At 40.9% G+C, this 22,744-nt stretch overlaps 1 protein-coding gene across 1 annotated transcript; it reads right to left on the bottom strand.

Annotated features, from left to right (window-relative positions):
• Nucleotides 1-532: 532 nt before the first annotated feature.
• Nucleotides 533-21,579, bottom strand: cxxc5a (CXXC finger protein 5a). Its single transcript, XM_071547164.1, has 4 exons — nucleotides 21,467-21,579; nucleotides 12,209-12,311; nucleotides 11,293-12,105; nucleotides 533-1,632 (listed from the first exon to the last, which is right to left on the bottom strand). Exons 3-4 carry the CDS (start codon nucleotides 12,085-12,087, stop codon nucleotides 1,588-1,590), a joined length of 840 nt encoding a protein of 279 aa, XP_071403265.1. The 5' UTR covers nucleotides 12,088-12,105; nucleotides 12,209-12,311; nucleotides 21,467-21,579; the 3' UTR covers nucleotides 533-1,587.
• Nucleotides 21,580-22,744: the final 1,165 nt, after the last annotated feature.

The raw sequence follows: 22,744 nt of genomic DNA, 5'->3' as shown, positions 1-22,744 counted from the left end.
ATGGCTTAGTTTGAAGACAAAACTTCCCATCAGTAAACTACAATTATCAGTGATTCATTGCTTTCTCTGTTTTTTGTTTTTTTATCTGTGAATGTCATGGAGTAGAGTGAATAAAGATGGAGAAAATGACATTTGGAAGGGTTTTCAGGGGTTTCAATGCAGTTTGAGGAAACACTGCAATCAAAAGTGTTGTTATTCAAACATTTTTTAAATAATTTTGGTTACATTTTAGCACTGCAAGGCTCCATCAGTCACTCCACTAAAGGACGATATTACATAGACTGTGATAGAAATATCTCAATAAAACCAAGGACATCATGGTGATCCATACCACTGCCTGATTTACTTTTAATGAGTTCTGCTTGTGTCAGATTTTTTTTTCTTATATTACCCAATTATATGAAAAGGGAACAACTTTTTTTTTTTCAATTTATGGAACATTTCATACGTAATGTTTCTTTGTGTCAAACCAGATGTTTTAGAAAAAACATGCAAATAGACAAGTAGACAAACATCAGAATTGTAAATTTTGACACGAATACATGCATTCCTTTTTATTCACAAAACCAGTCCAATTTTCTAAATGAATACAAAGATTGGTTATTTTTAAAAGCTGTAGCTACCCAGCAACATAACAAAACAAAAAAAAAAAAAATGAAAATAAAACAAGTAAACGAACGTAAAAAAAAAAAAAAATGAAATCTTGTCTCAGTGCGTTCAGTAGGGTAGACTCAGAGCAAGTGCTGTCTCTTAGTGCTATTGCCCTGAGCAGTATTGGCACATGCTCAGTAGGGCCACAGTAACATAAGGCTGCCAGTTTCACTAAAGGAAAAGTTTGGAAATACAGAGGAGGGAAAGGAGGGTTGATTGGGTGATTGGGGAGATTACAGTGATGATTCTGGCGGAAAGCATCTTCATCCCAGTGAAGAGTCTCTGGAATTCTGCCCAATAACATGACTTTTTCACTTTCGTTTCAGTCCCAAATCTACAGTTGTACAGTTTGAAACATGTTCTTTGTTTTTCAAAGACAACCACCGATCTGTTTCAAAACTATATTCTTCAACAAAACGAATCGTAAAATAGACAAGGGTTTTAAGTAACATAATGGTGAAGAATTACAATAATGTTTGCCATTAGCCACTAGTTTTAAAATATAGCTGTAAATTTACATTCTCTACACAAGTACTGTATCTTTCCACACGTGAACAACATTAACACCAAACACAGAAATTAGTTGATTGTCCACACTCAGTCCGTCATTTCTGTTTGGCAATGAACAGTTCCATGTTTAAGCGACAGAAAAAACCTGCTGGAAAAAGGACGAAAGGTACCAAAATGGAAACATATAAAAGGGAATGAAAGTTGCCATAGATGCTTTTCTTTATGCTTCATTTTTGGTTCAAGGAATAAGTAGGTGCATCCATTACCCGATTGATTAATTTTTTTTTTTTTTCATTTCTGCTTTGTTTTTTGTATAATTTTATTTGTTGCTTGTTTGCTTATGAGCCAGTGTCTGTGCCGGAGACAATCCAAGAGTTGGCATTGCACTTGATGGCAGAGCTTTGGGTAGGGAGTGGAGGAGGAGTCCTACTGGAACCACCGGAACGCCGCTCCTGTAGGAAGCATCACCTTCTTGGAGAAACAGAAGACAGGGAGGGAAGGGAGAGGGGACAGGGGCACAGGTTGGAGTTGTTAATGAAAGCAGCTCTTCAAAAAAGGGAAGCAACACATTATTATGACTGTTTGTAAATACATCACAAAACTACAGATTCGGTGAAAAACTACCGTCTCTTCACACCCAGACACAGAGGCGCACATACTGTTACCCTCTGTTCCTCCTCTTCCTACACTCTGTCCTTACTGCTATTCCACTCTCTCTCTCTCTGGATGAGTAGTATGTGTGAAATCTCTGCATCCTACACTGTCTGGCCCATCAACTCCCCCCCCCACCCCCCCACCCCCCTTCACTATCACAGCAATGGGCAACGGTCCTGGCTTCACACAAAACCCGATATGCCACATTTATTATTTAGTCACCACACACGTCGCTCTCCCACCACCGCACCACACCATCCAAATTGGTGACGCTGCTTTCTGTCCCCCACCCCTCTTCTCAGTGTGCTATCTCTGTGTCTGATTGCGCTAAGCAGGAGTGGCACACATGCATGCAGCTGCAGGGCTGAGCAGCGGCCTGCCAGTCAGGAGATAGAGAGCGGCTGAGGTCCCTGGAGCTGTAGCACGGTTGGCGTCCTGCGAAGTGCAACTCGACTGCAGCACAGAATCTTGCGTTAGCTCCAGCTCTGCCTGGAGCGAGGCAGGAGAAGCTCGGCAAACATTTATGCACCCACACACACTCTCACACTAACCAATATGTATTCAAGTACAGTCACACACCTCCACACACACTGACACGTTAACCAACACTCACAGTACACCCCCAAAATCGCACCAAACACTGAGGCTGTTAAACTAAAATTCTCACACGCCACGGATTCAGATTCACTTTGCCATTAATACTCCACAGCAGAAGGCTTATGAAGGAATCATACATACTGTGAGTGCAAAGCAACACAAATACACATGCACACACGCACACACACACACAAAATTATACCTAACTAATGAAAATGGAAAAAGAAGACATATGTAGCTGACACACATTTTACTTTTACATTCACATTCAGATATGAAGACACTGAGGAGTGGCATTGTAGTATAGCATAGAAACAGATAAGTTTAAGGAAATGTATTCTAATTAAATAATAATGCTTAAGAAGAGCTGTGTAAACTTTATATCATAAGGCTTAGAATCTGTTGGATATTTTTGGGTAACAGAAAGTAAACCAAACAAGTATCTGACTGCAATGTTTCCCTTACAAAGAAGCTGACTCTCTTGCACTGCTGCTATGAGATCATAAGTTTTGAAAACATAGGCTACTCAGAGGCAAATGGCCCATTAGTTCACAGAGGTTAGTTTGAAACCTATATTACTACCAACCCACATTCATTTTCAGGCCCAATTAAACCATTCCTCTACCCTAGAATCAGCAGAACATTGTTCATTTGAAAGCCATTGTTCGTACCAAGACATGAAACTGAATGACAGCTGAGTTTGTGCTCATTTACTTTCGTTTTGAACGTCAACTCCTGCTGACAAAAATGAAACTGTTTCAACTGTTTAAAAAGACATCAAACAATGGAATTATTGTGATGTGTCCAGCCAAATATAGTGCATTGAACTTAATGTGTTAAATTGCCTCAATCTGAGATAATCTGACAGCAGAGACGTTGAAACAGTGATGTTCATAGTCTACATTATGCTTGTACCTTACACTGCAGCTGTGGTGGGAAGAGAATGAGTTCACATCAATCTCTATACTTCATATCAATTTCTCAAATATGTAGCAAACATTGCTTGGTGGATACAGATTTGGATATATTGAACAGATGTTTCAGGGGCTTTTATCAGACTCCTCCTATATTCTTTGTTACTACTGTCTGGTTCTTATCTCAGCTGCTTGTTGGATGTCCCATTCTGATGGAACGGCTGGGAATCAGCTGGCGCGTAGTTTCTCCTAGCCAGACCGCTCTCCATACTTCGTTTTCACTGCACCAGCACGGAGGAACGGTCTGGCAGAACCCATTTTTGAGCTTGGATGGCGCAAAAACACAGTTGGGGTTGTTTGATTATCAAGCAACCAATCGCTTTTGTGGTCAGCGCTGCCCAAGACGCAGAGACAGCGCCTTTCCAAAATAGTGTCGGGGGTGAAATATTGTGGAACCAGCACACGCGCCTGAGAAGAGCCTTTTAAGATATTAACTGAATGAATCGCTGACTTCAAGGGCGCTGGATCAAACTCATCCTTTTCCATCATAAACTTGCTAGTGTTTTGCTGCTAGCTGGACAACTAGCTTTGTTGTTGTAGTTGCTAATTGTAGGGGGATTTTGAAAGAGGGAACACGCAGTGCAGAGTGGAAGGGGAGGATTATCCAAGTGGCCAACATCCACTATGGTAGACTAGCTGCCACGCACCTTCAGCTAAGGTAAAGTATAAAAGTAGCTTGCTCAAAACAAACTACTTTTTTTTTAAGGGACTCATTTATTCTTTAAATTCTATTTTACTGGTTTCATAGGAAGTGATCTGTTTGTTTATTTAGGATTTAGGAAGCACATCAATAAACACTGATAACACTAAAATACATTGTTATAGTCAGGTGGTTTTTGTATGTGTGTGTGTGTGTGTGATACACAATCTGGTCACCGGTAAACCTGACAACAGCACACAACACACATATGTACATAACCTTACATATTCAGAAAATAATTTTTGCCATAAATGACTGGTAATTTTTACATTTAAACATTCTTTCATGCTCCATGTTAAGTGTCTTTAGCTCCTTATCCAGCTCTATGATGACCTTTCTACAGCAGCACTCAGCTGTTAAAAGAGGACAGCAACATCTGGCGTTGCCACCAATGTCGAAAAAATAGTAAGGCTGGACTGACCATGATGTAATTTATGGGAAGAAAAACGACACAGTTCCCTTAATTTAAGTGTTAATGCTATTTTTCTTCATTATCACGCAAGTGTAAAAAAAAATGGACATAGTTCAGCAATCCGTCCTTAAAAACCACTGAATTGACAGATTCAAACATATGTGAGTTGTGGGTGTGAAGTGTCCAACCACTAAAATCAGTGGACATGGTGATTTTCGCAAACAAGTTTGTTTTAGCGCAACATGAAAAGTTTTGTGTGTAGTACACCGCAAAAGTGGAACTGACAGACTAATCACTTCTTCAATGAACTTTGAACTTTAATGAACTTTAATGAACAGCCTAAATTGTAATGGCCTGTTAGAGTAAAGAGAGTCAATTTATGCCCCATGGCACCACTGAGCATTCTGGTTTTTGTTTCACGGCTTTATCGTCGACGGTTGTGAGGATGCCCTTGTGGATGCCCACAAAGAAAAACACTAACAGACACAATGAACACAAAACATTTCCACATACAGTATGTGGGATGTAACACTGTCTCTTTTTCACAAGGAGCAGGAAAGTAAACCTTTCAAACAGCTGAATCAAAACACCAATGACCTCCAGTTGGCATAAACACTCACTGTGTTTGTCTAGCTAAAGGGGGAGGCATTTTCCCAAGCTTGCCATCCCTTCCACAAGTCAATTGTGATTGATATGTAAATATGTGACTGAGACTTTTCTTACTGGACAAATATACACATCTCCTGGCCACGGCAGGAAAATTCACACACACAATCTGATGCATTACAGTCTAAACCCATGAGTCCGGTATCTACTTTATTGTCATATAGCCACTGTTTGGATGTGGTGTAAGGACGCCAGAGTTGATGCTATTTGTCGTTTGCAGGGAGACACTCACTGTTGAGCAGACCATTAGCCTTAATGCTTCACATCAGTTACTTTCTTGTGAACGAATCCAGGCATTTTCACGCTGACCCTTAGTGTTGGTGGACTGCTGCCTGATGTTAGACTAATAATGTCGCTGTCTCTCTCACACACACTACCAGTCAAAAGTGTGGACACACGCATTTTTCTTTATTTTTACTATTTTTCACGTTTTAGAATAACAGTAAAGACAAGAAAACTATGAAATAACACAAATGGAATTATGCAGTGATCAAAAAAGTGTTAAACAAATCAAAACTATCTTATATTTTAGATTCTGTAAAGTAGCCACCTTTCGCCTTTATCGAAAGGCAAAGGCTTTGGAAAGAAATTCACACACAGGCATCAACTTCACTATTTTTATTTGTCTAAAAAAAACACATTTCAAGCATTTAAGCAGAAGCCTTTAGATCAAAATGGCTCAGGTGTGTCCAAACTTTTGACTGATTGCGAATACACTGCTGTTGGCACAATCCAGTTATCAGTTGGCTTGGCTGATTTCCTGCTTGCTAGTCTCTGGGTATGTCTCTCTCTCTCTCTCTCTCTCTCTCTCTCTCTCTCTCTCTCTCTCTCTCTCTCTCTCTCTCTCTCTCTCTCTCTCTCTCTCCCTCTCTCTCTCTGTCTGTCTTCCTTAGCTGCCTCTGTCCACTCCAACTTGTCTCTCTGTCTGCCCAGCAACTTGCCCACAGATCCATGCGTCTCGGTGTCAGTCTGCCCGCCTGTCAGTTTGCATGTGTCTCTGCTGTCCTGATGGTCTGGTGTACGGTGTCTGGGAGGAAGGGAGGAGGATCGAGGGGGAATACGCTGCTCCCATGTCTACATGCCTGATACTGGCAAAGTGGCCCCCAACAGACAGCATGTCCAACACTTGTATGTACAGACATTGGCTGAGTCTGATAACAAATAAGCGTACAGACACAGTCTGTGATGCAACCATTGAATTTCATTACAAAATACATTATATAGGATAGTATAAACATGGAGTTTTATACTATACTATGACTTTTATAAACCTTTAGTTCAGAATTGTTTACATTTGTGTGTATGCATTATAATAATTAGTAATTGTATGTGCAGTAGTGTAAAAGTTACTATGGAATGCTGAATGTTGTTATTCACCAATATTCAATGTAAAAAAAGAGCCTGATCTGTTGTATAATTTATGCTATCATCTTGTCTTACATTTGTTGTATCTGTTGTTTTGTGGTTTGCAAGCTTTGGCAATATATACACATGTATGTCATGTCAATAAAGCTCATTGAATTGAAAAAAGAAATACAAAAACAAAACAAACAAAAACTCAACCCTGATCTTTTTATGTATATTTTATATATATCCTGTTATATTCTTTTAAATATTACACACACACAGAGACATATCCTGGATGGATGTAATAGCTACATTAAATACAAATGAAAACATGTTACACTTCAATTCCCTAACTCTCTCACTCTCTCTCTCTCTCTCTCTCTCTCTCGCTCTCTCTCTCTCTCTCTCTCTCCCCCCTTCTGCCTCTCAGTGAGGAGCAGCAACGATGAGACTGACACCACTGGAGGGTATTCAGACATGCAGCAGAAAGGAACTGCCTCCCCACTTATTTCTCTCAAATGTAGCATTCCCAGAATAAATCCAGACATCTTCAGCCAGTGAGGTATGAGGTGGCAAAGGCCTCGGCATGCTAACTCCCCCTCACTTGCCAATTTTACGCTCCTCTTTGAGCTGCCATGAGCTTTCAATGGAAACCGTCAACACCCTTAAAGTAAGCACATAGCTGCCGGACTACACTTGTATACTAACGCACATACACACACACACTCACACGCACCCACTCACACACAAACATAAACTTCCGTATAAAACAAAACCAAGAAATTTCATCCACTGTTCACTCACATCACACATAAACATGCTGCACAGCAATCAAGACAATGCACCAAACCATTAGACCGGCTGACCGCAAGACACACATTAAAAAAAGACGCCATGCCTCTTTAGAGACCGCACACTCAGTGTAACAGCCACAGCGGACGGAGATGTGCCACTCTATCTCTGTTTGATGGTGGTGGTGTGTGTGTGTGTGTGTGTATGTGTGTGTATGTAACACTCAGGGACTGTTTGAGCTACAGCTGAGGCTCACTGCAGTTCACTGTCCCTCTACAAGCCATGATGATGATCTTCTGCTCTGGCCCAGGTGCTGTCCAAGACGCCCTGAATGTGCAGGAGCGTTAAGGAGAAACAGCAATATCTCTTTAACAGTGGCTCAGTCTGCACACAATACAAAAAATTTATATATATATACATATATATATATATATATATATATATATATGTAGGTATATGTATATAACTGACAATCTTATTTCACTAACTATTTGCACAAAGATAATCCACTCATTATTGACATTTGGGATTTACTGCTGACTCTCTGTCCTCCACTTTCTTCCCTGACACAGCAGATCCTCCATGAATCTCATCATCTGACATTTAGCTTGTACTGATGACATCACGCTCACTGACAGTGTGGTCCGGCCTGTATTCTCTGATCTAATCACCTGCTGAACAAGAGCTGTTGACTTAATAACAAAGCCATTTGAGACAGCTATTGGCCGGCTAATGGGAAATGTATGAGTGTATGAGGACAAATAAAAAGCAGACAAAATTGAAAATGTTGCACTGATGTTAAAGCTCTGTATAGTGAAAGAAAAAAAGGGTCATACAGTTGTATGTACTGTATTTACATCTTTGAGTGTTTCTCACACTAAGTTGGGAAAAGAAGTCTAAAACAGGCTGCAGACCTGTTTCTGCTGGATCCCCCTTAAAGGAGAATACCGGTGTCATTTAGAGTTACAGCCCAGTTACTACTGTCTGTCTAGCTTACATTTCCCCAAACATTTTGCAATGAATGCCATATGTAATTAAACATTTTTAACATTTACTAGTTTTAAAATACAAACTTTACGGTGTCAAACCTAGCTTGACATGTTTTTGAGGGATTATTTCCTGGCGGAGACGTCGATTTCTTCCCGTGGGTGTCAGGTGATTGAGAGTGAGGCTTGGTTCATGCTTTCTGTGTGGGTAGATGCGTGGGAGCTGCAGGCATGCCATTCGTGTACCTTGGCATTCATGCTTCTTGCGCTTCTCATAGGGGCCACACACCTGAAACCTCCAGCACTTTAGTGGCGCTGTACAAGATCTCAGCTCTACACATCCCACAACAAGGAGAAATAACCCCACTGGAATCTGACAGTGTCGCTGTCCGCACTGTTTCAGATTTCAGTTTGTGCACAACTTCATTGTCATTGGCTGCAATTGTGTAAATTTGACTACACACACTCTCTTGCATCCGTTTCTGCGTGAGGCATGAACCAGCTTTAAGCAGAGCGTAACGTAATGCACACATTGGTATAAAAACACTCAACTTGGGCAGAACTAAATAATGATGAAATAAAAACTTTGACAAAGCCATTATCTAGTTTATCTAGGATTATCTAGTTTGGGGGATTTTCAAGTCTGTAGAAGTTGTTTTTCATACTGCACAAAAATGAATGGCATTAAACGGCTTCTTCTGAAGGGAGGAAAATGATCTCCAACCACACTAAAAAAAAAACTAAAAAAAACAACAAAACATTATTATCCTTTAACAACAGTGCTACAACAGTAGTACTGTATATGTTAGCCTGGGTCCCAAGGCAAGACCAGACTTCTCACGTTTGGGTCTGAAAAAAACTTAAATTGCTTTACGGGTACATTAAATAAATTAATAAGTAGTACAGTATATATTTCAAGGTCTCATGAGTAAAGAATTTTTGCAAGGTAATTACAAAATATATCATTAACAAATTCAATAATCATAGTGCTATTACACTCATTAAAGAAAATTGAGCCTTGGCAAGTTTACGGTACCCTGGAGTTCCTTTCAGTGGCATATGAGGTGGCCATTGGCAACATCAGCAGACAGTGACGTTATAAGCAGCATGACCTATATCAACAACGACATTCATGAATATTTAAGACCCCTTGGGTTTGGCATCACTGATGTGAATGACTGGTATTAGGCTAACTGCCACGAGAACATCAACAGCAAATCATAAATTAAAATAAAATTTCTTTCTCTCACCAACATAGAATCTTACCACCTACATAGCAAGCTGACACGTTTCACCACGATTTGGTGAATCATCAATAGAGGGACAAATGAAACCTCTCAACAATTTGCAACTGCATAAGAGCGATACAACACTGAAAGACAACATGCTGGTATTCAGGACCGAGACGCATCAGTTAAATGATTCTCAACATGTAAGAAAGTAATGCTCTTTCAGCCACAATGGCCCATGACCAATGTGTGAGGCAGCAAGTCCAGCCCCTGTACTATAAAGCTAATGAAATGTGTGTGTGTTTGTGTGCGCGCGCGCGTACGTGAGTGTGTGTGTGTTTATTTTAGCAGTTTTGGTTGGCCATTTTGGTTAAGGAGCATTTCATTGTGGATTGATTGTGGATTTCAGCCTACAATTGTCCTCTCTAACCTGGAAGCCAACCTGTCATCCTCAACATTAAAAAACAGAAATAAATAAAAATAAAACATAATTCCAGTTTGTAAACGGAACAGTGTCAATTAGACCAATGGCCTCTCTAATGCCTATGATAGCCACCTATTGATTTATTGTGTAATGCCAAAGTAACACTGTCATAGTAGTCATGAATGTTTATATTAATTTCTTTGTGATGGCATTTTTCTTGAAATTGGTTTTATGAGTAAAACTGTGACTTTGGTCATTCTGTCACTATGGATTGGGTTAGTTAGGCCAAGGAGTGTTATGGAGGTAACCCAGACAGGAAGTTTGCAGGGCCATTTAGCCAAGCAAGGCGTGCCACCGGAGAGAAGGACAGCGGCAGCGAGGGGGGCGCCTGTGCCACACTGACACCTGGTGCTCCAGATGACAGCCCCATGGCCAGATGGACCATGTTACACGCACACACGCACAAACACACACACGCACGTACACTTACACACAAACACATACTGTACGCACATTCATAAATACTCCACCCCTACCTCCACACACGTTTTGCACATTTCTTTACTATGAACACACGCACAGGCAAGCACATGCGGGATGTACACGTGTGCAAATAGAAAATACACCAACTACATACTGTACTCAGCAGTAACTCAAACAAAAGTACAAACAATCTTGTGTTTTAGCCACTGAATGAGCAATGGCCACCAATTGAGAGATGTGGGCAGGGTGATGCTGTGAGTATGGAGGACAGATTAAAGAGACCCCATGGTGCATGCCTACCCAGCACATATCCTCCACTCTCCTCACCACCTGTCACTTCCCTGTTGTAAGCCTCACGCTACCAAAAAGCCCCTCTGTACCACTCCCCTTAAAGGGGAATAGCATTCAGGTATGCAACAGTCAATGGTAGAATTTTGTGGACAAACATAATGTTTGGGTTTTTATAGCCAAAGAATCTGAAATTTGTTTTTGAAGTCTGATGATATATCCCCATCCAAAGAAACTCCCCTTGGGTGTTCATATGTTGAGTTATACTTTTCCAATTCTTTATCTGTGGCCCAACTCCAGATTTTACATCTCAGTGACAACAAGCTCAGGTCTTAGCTCTCTGGTTTCTGACTTTGGGAGAGAGTTGTTCATGTAACCAAATATTGATATGGCAGATCACAGGGATGACATATCTGACTTAATTGAGCGGTATTCCCTTTTAATTCTATTTTGGAATTATGCAGTACTGTACCTAACTCTTTGGATCAAAACCCATTAAGCTTATTTTATGGAGCAACCTGAAGAAAGGCACACCAGATAATGGCACACCATTACCACCCTTTGTCGGCTCCCTCTTACCTCCAGAGCAGCAGACGGCTTCTTCTTCAGCTCCTCGCATTTGCGGAACTTGCAGATCTGGTGGCCTGTTTTGCGATTCCGGCAGCTGCTGCATTGCTCGCAGTTAATCCGCCGTCGGCAAGGTGGGCACATGCCGCAACGTTTTCGCTTCTTTTTACCGGAGTTGATAGCAGAGGCCAGCTCGCTCTGCGCCGGGTACTCGGCCAGGCCGGCCATGTGTAGCGCGCTGTCCGCCAGAAACACTCCAGCCGGCGTCATGATGAAAAGCCCCGGGTTGAAGGGGAAGCCACCCCCTACTCCATATGGGAAGTCAACAGGACCACCTACGGCGTCCGTGACAGACGTACCCTCCAAGTCGCTAGCCCCCGAGCCTGCGTCTCCACCGCCAACTCCCACTCCCATGCCCCCAGGCAGAAGCATGTGCTCCATACCGGCCCGCTTTAACAGTGCTGCTGCCTGGGCAAAGTGCAGCAGGCCATTCTGTCCCTCCAGAACCTGCTCTAGGGTCCGGTCCAACTTGGCTGCTGTCAGTGCTGAGACAGTGGGCTGGGGCTGTGGGGGCGGCTGAGGCTTGGCCGAGTGGCTTTTAGTCTCACCGTTGTGTGTGTGTCCATTGGTGGTGGCAGAGGAGGCCGCTGTATACTGGGAGAGGGTGCGGGAGTTCTTAAGGCTCTTACTGAGCGGCTCGCTGATGATGCCGCTGCGGTTCCTTCGCTCTATAACAGGAGAGTCCTGTTTGCAGCTACTCCGCTCCAGGTCCTCTGTCCGGCCCCCCTCCGACAGTCCGCTAGACATGGTCCAGAGTGTACGTGCCTGGGTTGGGGGTGAGGGTGGAAAGGGGACAGGGGTGAGCGAGGAGGGGGGGCAAAGACCTTTTCTCCGTCCGTTCTGCGCCCCGGCGAGAGTGGCACCTCACCTCGATGGACTAATCAGCCAGCCGACTACAGGCAGGCCCCAGAGCCTTCTGCCGGCACTAAAGCTCAGCCCTCATCCACATGCTTCCATTGGCAATCTGGAAACTTTACACAGGGAGAGAGGAGAGACATGTGTAAATAGAAAGCCCAGGATTAGTCATCGACAACATCTAGTAAACATCTAGTAAACAATGGATGCTAACACTCGGAAAAATAATTTTCCATATTAATTTGGTTGTAGGTAAATGCAACAATTAAACCTAAATATCGTAATAGATGTTAAGTCCAAATACCAGACAAATACTATGTAACAGTCTAAAATTGGTCCTGTTAGGTAAATTAAGCAAACACAATCATTCATATACCCAACACCTTAATCCATGATGTAAAAGCTGCACAAAAATGTGTTTGATCATGAACAAAATAAAAACAAAACAGGATTTTTTACAATTATATTGTCAGTTATTGATGAAGAAAAGCCATTTAACTCGTGTTACAGTGACTATGATAACCTTCAGTAGGCTGGTAAGCTGCAACATTATCTAACACCATTATCTGTATCGAACAGCATTATGTAAAATCATGGTTTTCTTATTTTCATTTGAATATTTTTATATTATTGAGGGGCCAAACACACACATATACAGACACACATAAACATATACACACTCTCACACACACACTAATTGGGATTGGGCTTTTAAATCATGAGGTAAGATGTCTACATGCAAGTTTACTGGTTACATGACAGACACAACAAAGCACTGCCTTTCCTTGAAATAACTTTTCAACAATGCTATTAGTGAAGCGGTCGAAGACGTTGTTACACTTAAGCATTTCTTATCATCCTATCACATGTTCTCATCCCAGCTTCAATGGACCAATAAGCTTGCTTTCCATACCTGCAGTCAGAATACTGCGCTAACTTGTTATAGTTAGTGATGATCGTACATGAAATGATCGGTTTTACAAAATTAAACAGGGACAGGGGTCGTTCGCTTACCAAATATATTCATTCATAGCCCCAAAAATTTGAAAACCATGACAAAATTCATCAGTTAAAAATTGGGATTACACCTCCACTGGAGTATTTCAGAAAACAGGTTCCCTTTCAGCCTAAAGAACAAAGACCCCCGTCCCCTACCACCCTATCATTTGTGCTATTAAAGGTTCAGCTAGTGATATGTGCATGCCGGTCGGTGGTGTGGTGAAACTGTGAAACATGAACATGTGTGTTTAAGTACCATACTAATGTGGCTTGCCTTTTTTGAAAACGCACAATATGAATGACAGTTATACTATTATACAAAAAAAGATTGGAATTCAGTTAAAATTCAAACGCACAAAATCAAAATTGTCATTCTTTTTCTACTAGAGTGATGGGACTCTTCATGTTACTGAAAGTCTAATAAAATGAAATCAATTATTGTCCACCTAAATGTTCTGCTAAACTACATATATAAATCACTGAAGAGCATTTGCAAAATATTCTTACCTTTGAATACTGTGTTACTACATTTGTCTAACTATAAGCACTATAAGGCTAAAATATTCATACACAGAAAATACTTTTGTAGATACAATACTCAACACATTTTTATGAATGGACACAGCAATATGTGCAGAGGGAAAAACGCATCTACAGAAAAGTCAGTGTGCCATTTAAGGGACGAGCTTGAATCTGTGGTGTTGAATGAAAGTTCAAACAGTAATTATCATTGAGTGCTGCATTGTTGAGCTCAGGTCATGTATAGTGAACACCTGTAACTCTTCTTCACCCTGAGGTGTTTGATCTATCTATACTTCTGGGTCCTCAATTGAAACTGAGCATGGCTTGACATTTGTCAGATTAATTTATACTTTCAAGGGAAGCTTGTCATTCTTGAATACCATTTTGAGGTTACATCTGTATTTATCTGTTTTTATGTCCCTTGTTGCCCTGTAAAGCACTTTGTGACTAACCTGTGTTGTTACAAGAGCTTTGTAAATAAATTGGCTTGACTTGATTTGACACCATTTGAGTTCAATCATTTAAAAAAATGGTGTGTTTATTGACTAACCGTTAAATGGTTATTGAACTGAATGTATAACCTAGTGATAATAGATGTGAGAGAATACTTACCTGCTCCTTATTAGACTCTTTCACCCAAGTGAAAGTCTGGGAAGCTAAATGTAGCCAATAACTAATGTAGCCAATAACTAATGTAGCCAATAACTCAGAGACAGTATCAGAGAAGTTGATTCTGTTCTGACTGATCATGTGACCGTGTTTGTTGCTATCATTTAGCTCTGTCACCCCCCTTTATGAGCCGACTGGACACCAGCTGCCACTGTTGGCCTTAAAATTATTTGCCAACCAATTAGTCATAAGGCTCAAGCTTTGAGCGCAATGTAATTAGGCAAAATGCTAGATCAAATGTCTTCTTGAGAGATTTCGAAAAGAGAGGACTAGTTCACAAGGCTAGTGGGACTCTGCCTGCTGGACAGAAACGCGTGCATACACTTGGTTTCAGCGTAAGATTCCTGTGACTGCTCATCTATGACAAGAAAAACTACGCCGCTATTCTCCTGACCTGTCCATGTTCACAAACAAGCATACCACCTCCCACAGAAAAGCTGAGGAAATGGCCGGGCCAGTCCTTATAAGGGAAACAAAGGGAAGGGGAGGGGAAGAGGATGGGGGGGGGGGGGGGTGTCTGTGCAGTGTGTGGAAATTGGAAGGCCAGAATTAGTGGGAGGTAAAGCTTCAAAGGCAAGAGCACAGCCCCCACATTCTCACCAGCTCAGGGGGATGTGGCGCCAGCGAACCAGAGCCAGCTCCACAGCCCCTCAGCCCCATAGTTTCAGTTTCTCCCTCTGTGAGACTGACCAGGGTCCGGTTTCTCAGCAGCATCTTAACACTAACTTCATCTTTGCCCAATTGCAAACAGCATTGCAAATAATCACCGAGTGACACACTGAGGTTTTCGTGGTTTTATGGATGACTGGATCTACAAAATGATGCATCTTGCATTTAGTTTAGTGTAAAAAAAAAAATTAGGAAGCTATGGCTTGTTGAATGTTGCTGTGTTGTAAAACAAACATTTGAGAAAAAGCCAGAGTGTCATGCTCTCTCAATCAAGTTGTATGGTAGCTGTGCTAACAGATTCAGATAGCTCTCACTGTGCCTTCTGACCATGAGGCACTTCTACAACAACATTATTTCTTTTTTATCAGGTTTTTTTATCAGGTTTTATCATGGCCAGGGAGAATATCCAGTTGTGATTGGCTGGGGGAGGACCATTAAATCTGGTTATCATACAGCATAAACTAACAGCTCTGGTGCAACTGTTTGATCATTGTTCCAAATTAATGTGCTAAAAGATTTGGGCATTCCACTCAAGGCATAAACTGGCATATTAGCAACAGCGTGAATAAATGGGTTCTCAAGTTGTCTACAAAATGACCAAACAGCAATCACGGGTCATGAAAACAGTAGTTTCAAAGATAGCGCTGGTCAGCTGTAACATTATAATTTAGCCACGACACCATTATCCTCCCTCTGTCGCAGCAGCTGACCTGCCAATGACACTCTGCCACTGCTGCTTTAAAATCCAGGAGAAATCAGAAGTTCACTAACTAAATGAATGCATGGAAAAAGGTAAATCTTTCTAATTAAAATGACACGTATTGTGACTGCTGTTGTATAAAAGTAATAACGATCTGGAGGTTAGTGGTTGTGGTGCAGGATTGTCCGTGTGTATTCCTGGCTTACTTTGTGTCACTCCCAACAAAACCTACAACAATATTGCAGACACACTGACACATATTATTTATTACTTATACTAGTTATTATATCTCGGAAAATATTAATAATTAGATAAAATTATAAGAATGTGTAATGTGTATTTAAGCACAGTTTAATTTGTATTTTAATGTAAAACAGTAGTCTGACAAGCATTACTTTGAGCTATAATTTTTCAGTCATTAAGAAACTTTGAAATGTTATTATTTTATACAATGGTGTTTATTAAAAAAAAAAAGAAAAAGCAGATAAATATGACTGCAGCTCAGCACACAGTTTAGAGTTAAGGTAGTATAATAGGTCACAGCTAGCATATAAATTAATTAAGTTATATTTGGTACATATGTCAAGTTTGTATATTCATCTATTGTGCAGCCTTGCCTGCTTTCTACTCTCACCAAAGCATGACTTTTTCAGATGCTATTTATTCATCAACCACAGTTTTTGTTACCTGACAAAAGTCCCAAACTGTACTTTGATGTCACCCATAGACAATCACATGGTTGCAACATTTATCACCAATAAGACACTAAGGAACTCACAAGGCAAACCAATCGGGAATGACAAACACTTACACAAATGCTTACTTTGCATGTTTATAGGTTGTATTCAGACTTTGCAATAAGACCTGGCTGAGTTTATATCTTCAAGATTGCTTTTCTGACAGAAAGTAAGAAAATATCCCAGGCAGCCAAAACGATATGAGGCTGTAGCCAAAACTGATGTGCCACAACGTATGCCTTGGTTACCACGTTGTGTAACAAGTGAAAGCAGCGGCTCGCACCCTCTTCTGCTGTGTGTGTGTGTGTGTGTGTGTGTGTGTCTTCCATCCTCCTGACCTATCACTCACAGTCTGGCCATCACCATCAAACCTGAGCATGGCATAGTCTTTCTTTAGCTAATCAGTCCAGTGTCAAGGCTTCAGCTCTAGTGATCTGTGCCCTTCCTCCATATGTGTCAGTTTTCCCCGTCCCTTCACCGCGTCACTCACAGAAGCTCCCTCTAGTTTTTGTGCCGATATGCAAACCGTTCCACTATACCACACAACTGTCATACCGTAGGGCTGAAAGGGCTGTTTTTGTCGTTTTGTCCCTCTAAACATGTTTGCTCAATTTCCCTGTGATTGCTGTATGTTAGACATGATGAGACTTTTCTCCAAATTAGAGCTTCACACTTCCCAGATCCCTGTGTAACGTGACCCCAATTGGCCTGACGAGGGCATTATAATTAGTAGTCAAACACAAAAACCTCTAAAAGCCACATTTCATACACCTTGAGCCATATCAGCACAAAAGTTATTGCAAACATCAGCTCTCCTTGATATTTCCCTAAGGCTTTCTTGTTTATTTATCTGCACACAATTTGCTACACAGGATTAGTGGATTGAGATACAAATCTGGATACGAATGGACCAAATGATCAATATGGTCCAACAATTATGTGTGTGAAGCCATTTTCAAATCGACCAATGGGCTCAGCTGCAGATTGTAGAACATGGGTGTGGCCTGATGAGGCACAAATATCAACCTGCAATCAAACCCACCATATAAATTATCAGTGGTCTCTTGTATAAGTTAGTTAAAAAAGTATAAGTTCATTAAAAAACTGCAACAGAAACGGTCAGCAATGATTTTCTGAATTTCTGTTCTTTCTTTGCCTGGTGGTCATTATGAACCAAATCAAAATGTCTGTCAACAGCCTCTTCATATTTCATGTACTTGGATGTCTACAACTTAGCCAGATAAAGTCTGCTTGGCTAGATTCGTTTTTGCCACTTTAAGGAAAGTGAATCTGTAAATCTGGGGGTTGGACAATTACTTATTTTTACTGGTCAACAAATCATTCAGTGTAGCCAATGAAATATTGACTAGTCTAAGGAGGCATAACACAACATTCTTAATGTGGTTATAAATGTAATTGCTCATTCAATTAAGACATTTATTGATATCCTGCCATTAAATCACAGCATGTTTTGTTGAATCAGCTCAGCAAATGGAAATTTGTGGATATCGCTTTAAGTGGCTGGACCTGAGCCGATGATGTCACTGGAGCGGCTGGTTTTGAACCGCTGTCATCAGCAAGGACTGCGCCCAAGGTGGGTGTGCAGTGAGAATTTGGGACCATATTGTTTGAATGTGGTCAACTAGATGTAACAATATTTGGCACACATGCTAAATGGGCCAGGATTAGTTTGAGTAAGAAGTTTAATTATGATCTGTCACCTAATAGCTTATAACTGAATGTGATTAGTTTGATATCTGGCAGCTATATCAGAAACTCTGTTTGAAGCATACATACCACATTTCATAAAGACCAGCCTAAAGGGGGCACTATCATAACATGACAAATTTAAAAGACCATATTTTTGCACAAACGGTGTGCATTTTGGCAAAAAACACATCATTTTTTTGTCATATCAGGATGAAACTCTGTGTACTTATCCAGCTATTCCTGCTCTACAGAATCCTCTATTGAGCCCTGAAGATAAATTCTCTTTTTGCTTGCCCGGTCCAGAGGGAAGTCAGAGTGCTGCGCCCCTGGAGCGGGTAGGAATGCAGCGTGTAGCTCAAGGACACTTCAGCAGGGCAGATGTTTGCTGTCACAGGGGCTTGAACCCTGGCCTTCCAGTTGAAGGATGGTCGCCCTGTTTGCTACGGCACCATGCTGCCCAAAACTCCATTTCGAATTTTTATGAAAAACAGTTAATTGCCCTTGGCTTTTGTTAGTTTATTTTTGTCATTTTGGCCAATCTGCATGGTATTAATGAACTGAGATACAGATCTGATTATTTTCCAGTCATATCGAAGAAATAACATGGCTGCTATTAACAATGGAACTTGATATAGTCTGTAACCTATGACAAAATTGGTCATTACTCCAAGACAGTTTGTCCAAACATCATAAAAATATCAAAAAGCCAAATTAAATCTGGTGGAGGTATCTGAATCTGGGCAAAATTTGGTGCACATAAATCATGCAGTGGCTGTAATTAGTGCACGGGGGCTCGCATAATGGCTTGTAAACGCAAGGTGGTTTCACAACAACCACAATAAACCTTGGTCTTCATCCTATTTGGAACATTCACACCCCATTTCATGCAAAATCCATTGGTTGGACGAATGGCTTTACTTTAAGGAATTAACCATTCATAGTGTTGATGATACAAAGATGAGTACTTATAGGGCATAACAGTCACAATGCCACTGGATGAATGATGTTAGCGCTGTGACACTTGTGTGAGCATGAACACCTCATATTTGAACAGTGGCAGCTATATAGATAGTAGTAAACATTATACTTCTTTTTTTTTAATTGCTTAATTTTATGCCAGCTGTTAAACCTAAGTGATTTATGTGACTGAGCAGTTTTTTCAAACAGGTGTGTGTAGTCAAAATTGATGTCACTCTAATGTACTGATGACACTGATGGATGGTTGGTTGTTTCAGTTGTTGACTATAAATGACAGATCAAAATGTGACGGATGGATGGAAGAAAGTGTCTGTGTGTATTTATCTTGCCCATCACTGATTAGCTAGTGTTCTTTAAAAAAAATAATAATAATCTGAACATGAGGGCATCCAGAAATCTAGACTAGGCTAATATTCAATCATGGGTTCTTTAATATTCCACAGACTATTAATTAGCTCCACACACTAGGCTAATACTCAAGCACCATGTCTGTACTGATACCTGCTCACTTCATTTATGAGTTCAATGAAGCACATTCATCCGTTTAGTTTGGGACTGTGATGTATAGGCTACACAGAAAGGAGCAACTCAACGTATGGCTTTCTATGAAACTTCCCTCCTAAATAAACAAATATACTGCTAATTGAAATTACAGATTAAGAGATCATGACCCTACTTCAACCAATTAGGTATCATTTGTAAGAGAGATACCAGATAAAATTAGGTAAACGGACTTGGCAATTAGCCAGAATTAAATAGATAGGTCTGCCACTGTCCGTGTTTGTATGACGAGCGGATTAAAGCAACTCTTGAATAAGTTTCCTTCGCTGACGTCACTACATCCTGCATGCAGGTGCCAGGCAATTGCAGCCAGATCCTAAATAGTGGGAAACATATAGTCTAATTTCCTGCGTCGTTACGAGGTGGTTGAGACGCCAAGCCGATGGAGTTCACTGCATCTCCTGAGACGTGAATATGGGCTACTTAACGCATTAGTTCACCCAATGCACAACGTAAATGCAATGTTTCCCCTCCAGACGCGCAGTCTGCGGGCTCGTACTTGTCCACGGTAGGCTACATTCCCTATTCCTCCTACCTCCTGTCGCCTAGCGCGCGCGCACGTGCACACGCACAGATGCGCACGCACCAAGGAGCTTTTATGCTCATACAGGCGCACACGCGCAGTGGAAGTTAAAAAGCCTGGTGACAATAATTAGACTCAAGGCTTCATCCATTGTCCATAACCTGCTGCGCCTCAGCCTCTCCCTAATTATGCACACAAAAAGTTAGGCAGAAAAACAACCGCACCGTGCACGTTACGACTTAAAATGATTCGCAAACATATGGACCTCTCGGAGCACCGATACCGGCGGCGGGTTGCAGGGGGGATCACTGTAAATCCCGGTTAACGGGGTGAAAGCTCGGGGACTGGGCTACCTGGCAACTTTCTAATGATGACATGAAAAAACAGATAAAGAAAAATAAGTAGAATTCACAGGTCTGCCATTTAGAATATATAGCCTATTCTAACAAACAGCTGTTCCTGACTATCTTTACACGAATAGGAAACGAGCTAGTGGTTTCTATTGTCTGTATCTGTTGTGTTTTAAGCTATTAATAGGGTGGCAGGCTAATGATGGTGGTGTAGGGGAGTGCAGGAGAAAATAAAAGTTTCAAATATACAGGGGGCAACAGAGAAGTGTCACGCTCTGTAGTCAAATATCAGCATGATCCGATTCGAACGCACGGTGATAATTTCTCTCATTTACTGACAGCGTCAAGTTTAGTGCGCACGTCATTAACAGCTGATTCACACTAACAATCGGGGTTAAATAATACACCTATCCACGATGTGAAGCAATATTTGCGGTGGCCACGACTTGTAAATAACAAAGAAAAAAAAAAAGATTGTTAGAGCAAATAGACAGTAGCTTGTGTTTTCCTTTCGCCCCAATACAGCGGTGTTGGGGCATCATTACACAAGCATCGCGGCGCTTTGAAAAACATTTTTTTTAAATCTTAAATTGAAGCCGCACAAAATACCTTTTGTCTAGACTCACTGATCTAAGACCACGGTATCTGCGGTACCAGCATATGGTCTGCAGTCGCACATTTGAGGATATACAGAGAGAGCCATTCCTCCCGGTTCACCCAGCTATAACTTGATCCTATAAGAAGATGACATCCCAACTTTCAGCAGACTTCAACAAAGTATGATCCCCCCCTCCTCCCTCCCTTCCATGTATCTGCATATTTGCAAACACTGGCCCATTTTATTCGCACCTACCAAAGCAGATCCAAGCGGAGGGGAGGGCTCCCACAGTCCGAGCGGTCCGTCTCTCAGCCTACCGTGCAGAATGGTGACAAAAAAAGAAAAGGAGAAAAAAAGCTTATTCTCCGATAACACAATCCTACAGAGTGCCCGCGTGTTAATAACAAATGAGAAAAAAAAATATTCACCGGAAATTATTTGGGAAAACCGTACTTTCTCAGAGGCTGAACGCGTGGGTTCCCCCAGCTTTCTCGGTCCTTGCAATCCCACCTCTACATCCCCGCTTGCAGAGAGGAACATGCAAACACATTTCATAGATTTTTGGAGCTTCGCGGAAAAACCGAACTGGACTTTTCTGCGGCGCGCAGACTTAAAGTTAGGCAGTGAGCCATGAGAGGCCGATGGTTCACAGTGATTTTAGGACAGCTAAGAGTCATTGTTTCAAATAATACACATTTATATATATAGGCTACATATATAAAATAAACTCTTAACTGTTGTAAAATCACTGTAGCCTAAATGACTGCCTCGAGTGGCTTATTTCTTTAATGCAATGGCGCAAATGGTGTTAATATGCCATTGTATTGAGAAAAAACGCATATAGGACTACAGTAAATATTTTATTGTTTATCAACAATAATTAAAAGTTATTTTTCCGCCTATTAGTATATTTTTTGACCAGTAGCTATGTAAAGTGGTTGTTAAACGACATTATTAGGGTAGTGATTTTCTTGATTTTACCATTTAAATTAACTGCTAATGGGTATTTTACAACGGCTTGACTCAGCCAATCAGAACAGAGAACCTGAACAATCCGTTTTACAAATAGAATTAAAAATATATATATAATATAGTAGGTCTATATAATATATTACACCGAAACATGCATTATAGGTAGACATGTAGTCAAAATCTTGAGTCAAGAAATGCTAATTGAAAATGTGTGTTACTAGTATGGAAATATCCAGCTGTGTGATATATAGCTTTAATTAGGCCCATTATGTCTTCGAATACAGTTACAGCGGTGTGACTTCCAGGAATTTATGTACAATGGCATATTTCTCTCTCTCTCTCTCTCTCTCTCTCTCTCTCTCTCTCTCTCTCTCTCTCTCTCTCTACATACATATATTTTCTGTCATACTTATTTGTTTAATGGTAATCTTTCTTTTAACACATTAATCCGCATGTTTGGGAATGTAGGCTACTGGTAAAACGCATCATTTAATGCCAACTCTCTTATAGACTTAAAGCAATAAAAAACCCTTTTCATATAGACGGCGTTGCATAATTGGA

Source organism: Centroberyx affinis, unplaced genomic scaffold, assembly GCF_046629955.1.
Source record: "Centroberyx affinis isolate AG114_WGS23_722 - 3 ecotype Tasmania unplaced genomic scaffold, CSIRO-AGI_Caff_v1 ptg005694l_1, whole genome shotgun sequence".
Classification (NCBI taxonomy): Eukaryota; Metazoa; Chordata; class Actinopteri; order Beryciformes; family Berycidae; genus Centroberyx; species Centroberyx affinis.
The sequence above is the reverse complement of the archived record's forward strand: the minus strand, read 5'-3'. Positions and strand labels throughout refer to the sequence as shown.

What these genes read in the sequence shown, in the direction of transcription:
- cxxc5a (XM_071547164.1), bottom strand. Translation starts at nt 12,087, where the DNA reads ATGTCTAGCGGACTGTCGGAGGGGGGCCGGACAGAGGACCTGGAGCGG. An exon ending in AGCCGTCTGCTGCTCTGGAG is followed by an intron (nt 1,633 to 11,292) that starts GTAAGAGGGAGC and finishes TGTTTCTCCAAG; the next exon opens with AAGGTGATGCTTCCTACAGG.